We start from the raw sequence: 3567 nt of genomic DNA, 5'->3' as shown, positions 1-3567 counted from the left end.
GATGATGCGTAAGACATATATCTTACCCTCTCCAGACCTAAGTAATGAGATCTCACTAAATATGTTATTGTTATCGTTTACGAGATCTAAGTTTAGAAACCACTTGTCAAATAATGGTATACTAATAACTGTCAAATTCCATATAATTTATAGTTGTTGAAAATTGATAAAACTATTATAACAAACACAAAATGAATTATTTACAAGCTCAAGTTTTTTCTTGTGTCAAGGATATATCGAAAAGAAGTTTTAATTTTTACCTCACGTAAGATAGAGATAAGGTTTGTGACTCTGCTTATACCTCACACTTACCATATCTGAATCATAAGATTTCACTATATCTATTATTGATATTTACGAGCTCTAAGTTTAAAAACCACTTGTGCATGCATCTTTGAATTGTATTTTACCATTCTCACCTAACGTTTTTGCCAAAGTTTGAGTAGTCTTTGTAACACGGAGTCAAAGAGTATATTTTGTGCAACACTTATGACTTATTTTTAATTTAAATAAAAAATTTTTATGAAAGTGGGAAAACAACAAAAAGAAGGAAACAAATAGGAAAATGTGAGGAAATAAGAAAACAAAAAATAAAAGTGAGTTTTGGTTGGTGCCCAAACCCACAATCTTTTGTACCTATATATATTCCTAGAATATTATACATAATTATAGCCAAACTTGATTTTCCATTCTAAAATTAACAAACAAAAAAAAAAACTTTAGCTCCAAGAATGGGAAGTTTATCATTTGAGAAGGTATAATTCTTACATATTACAAAACTTTTATCATAGAATTTCTTCTGAGCTGTCTAAACTTCAACCCTTATTTCTTTCATCTGGGGACCAAAGCCTAGTTTTCGCTCCTATTATCGTTTCAGTGACTCATAAGGCTTCCCTCATCTTCATCTTTGATTCATTTATCATATTTTAGTTATTTGCATGTATACATCTAAACATTTTTTTTTCTTGTTTGTGATATTTTATAGGATTTTGAGCCATCAGTAATCACTCCAAGAGGATTAGCACCACCTGTATTAACTGTAAATGGTGGTTTTGGTGAAATGATGAGACTTAAGATCTCATCAACACCTACAACACCAAGAAAAAACTTGAATCTTTCAGTGACTGAGCCAGGCAAAAATGATGGACCTACTTTGGATTGTACATTGATGAATTATATTGATACACTTACCCAGCGTATCAACTATCATATCGGTAATTATCATCGAGTTTTAAGTTATATATACTGATAGTATAAAGAATGTTTACGTTATTCATTAGTCTTTTATATTAGTTAACGCGCTATTACATGTTTAAATTCCTAATAAAGTTAAAAGAAATATTTATATTTGCAATTTATAATATCTTTTTTTAGTAAATTGATGACAAAGTTGACATGCAAGACTTGTCTTTAGTCTATATGTTGACAATTTCTTCTTTTGGTAAATTTTGAGTAGTTGTGTATTCGTATACATAGATACTAAAGGGGGTATACTTTTCAAAATTTTCAAAAGGGAAGGGACAAAATTGCTATCGCGAGCAATTTTGTATTTTCGACTGAAGCTGTCAAAATGGACCGACTCAATCGAAAACAATACATTATATTTTGTTTGTTTGTATGAATTTGTAAATGTTGAGTTGTTGAAATCTTTTTTTTTTTGTTTTTCTTTTTCAGGTTATCCAGTGAACATATGTTATGAGCACTATGCTAATTTAGCCCCACTTTTGCAATTTCATTTAAATAATTGTGGTGATCCATTTCTTCAAAATACTGTGGATTTTCATTCAAAAGATTTTGAAGTGGCTGTTTTAAATTGGTTTGCTGATTTATGGGAAATTGAAAGAGATCAATATTGGGGTTATGTTACAAATGGTGGTACTGAAGGAAATTTACATGGCATTTTGGTTGGGTAAGTATCAATTTTTACTAAGTTTCTGATGTTTCGATTCTCGAGAGTTAATTTTTAATTAACTTTTATTTTCTTGTAGGAGAGAATTGTTTCCAGATGGAATTTTATATGCATCAAAAGACTCTCATTACTCAGTGGCTAAAGCTGCAATGATGTATAGAATGGATTTTGAAAATATTAATGCATCAATAAATGGAGAAATGGATTATTCTGATTTAAAAGCTAAATTACTTCAAAACAAGGGAAAACCAGCAATAATTAATGTTACAATTGGTAAATATTTTAATACCTTCCTTTTAATAAAAAAAATAATAATTATTGTGTTATACATTTTCTAATAATTATTTGTTTTAATTATAGGTTCTACTTTTAAAGGAGCTATTGATGATCTTGATGTTATTCTTCAAACACTTGAAGATTGTGGCTATACACAAGATCAATTTTATATTCATTGTGATGCAGCACTAAATGGACTTATTATTCCTTTTATTAAAACTGTAAGTTTTTTTTTCTTAGAGTCTATTAGCTTAACATAAAAATAACTCTAATATTTATGATTATATTTTTTAATAACAGATGATTACTTTCAAGAAGCCAATTGGAAGTGTGACAATTTCTGGTCACAAGTTTTTGGGATGTCCAATGCCTTGTGGAGTTCAAATAACAAGGAAAAGTTACATTAACAACCTTTCAAGAAGAGTTGAATACATTGCTTCTGTAGATGCTACAATTTCTGGAAGTCGAAATGGTTTGACTCCGATCTTCTTATGGTACAGTCTAAGTGCTAAAGGTCAAATTGGCTTTCAGAAAGACGTTAAGAGATGTCTTGACAATGCCATATACTTAAAAGACCGTCTTCAGAAAGCAGGAATTAGTGTGATGTTGAATGAGCTTAGCATCATAGTTGTCCTCGAGAGGCCTCGTGACCATGAATTCGTTCGTCGTTGGCAACTATCTTGTGTGAGAGATATGGCACATGTTATTGTTATGCCAGGCATAACTAGAGAAACTCTTGATGGTTTCATTACTGATTTACTTCAACAAAGGAAAAAATGGTATCAAGATGGAAGAATTAGTGCACCTTGTGTTGCTAGTGATATTGGTGCTCAAAATTGTGCTTGCTCTTATCACAAAATTGATTACATTATTGCTTAGAAGGTGATGAAGGGCTTCTACCATAGAGTTTGTCTACGTATTACAACTCTTTATGACTTTATTTTTTATTCACATACACAAAAAAAAAATTGTATTCTAGATATAATGTATTACTATGCCACATAAATCAATACCATGTAAAGTACATGGTTTGATGCATATAATAATATTTTGAGAATAAATTTCAAGTTTTCATTTGATTATTAGTCTAATTGGAATTATAAGATTATTTTCGATTCTCTCTCCATTTAAATAGAGTTATTGTAAGTTTGACGCTAGATCAATTATAACAGAGAAAGTTTCAAATATCTTCGATCTTAATAAGAAAAGAGAAAAATTAACTAGTGTATCACACATCTATTGATGTAAGGTTGCTCGACAACATAAAGCTTGATATGACAAAGGTTAGAACATAGTCATAATTAATTTCACTATGCATAATTAAGGAGTAAGATTTCGATTAGGAGTGACGTTTTTCTTCATTATGACTATATATAACAAAA

The 3567-nt window shown here is 29.8% G+C and overlaps 1 protein-coding gene across 1 annotated transcript; it reads left to right on the top strand.

Moving 5' to 3' along the window:
• The first annotated feature begins 587 nt into the window (after positions 1–587).
• Positions 588–3311, top strand: LOC125842127 (histidine decarboxylase-like). The gene is made up of 6 exons (XM_049521336.1): positions 588–755; positions 986–1214; positions 1675–1909; positions 1989–2182; positions 2270–2406; positions 2486–3311. Exons 1-6 carry the CDS (start codon positions 732–734, stop codon positions 3062–3064), a joined length of 1398 nt encoding a protein of 465 aa, XP_049377293.1. The 5' UTR covers positions 588–731; the 3' UTR covers positions 3065–3311.
• The last annotated feature ends 256 nt before the right edge of the window (positions 3312–3567 follow it).

This window comes from Solanum stenotomum, chromosome 10 (assembly GCF_019186545.1).
Source record: "Solanum stenotomum isolate F172 chromosome 10, ASM1918654v1, whole genome shotgun sequence".
Lineage (NCBI taxonomy): Eukaryota > Viridiplantae > Streptophyta > Magnoliopsida > Solanales > Solanaceae > Solanum > Solanum stenotomum.
The sequence above is the reverse complement of the archived record's forward strand: the minus strand, read 5'-3'. Positions and strand labels throughout refer to the sequence as shown.

What these genes read in the sequence shown, in the direction of transcription:
- LOC125842127 (XM_049521336.1), top strand. Translation starts at nt 732, where the DNA reads ATGGGAAGTTTATCATTTGAGAAG. An exon ending in TTACATGGCATTTTGGTTGG is followed by an intron (nt 1,910 to 1,988) that starts GTAAGTATCAAT and finishes ATTTTCTTGTAG; the next exon opens with GAGAGAATTGTTTCCAGATG. An exon ending in TTATTCCTTTTATTAAAACT is followed by an intron (nt 2,407 to 2,485) that starts GTAAGTTTTTTT and finishes TTTTAATAACAG; the next exon opens with ATGATTACTTTCAAGAAGCC.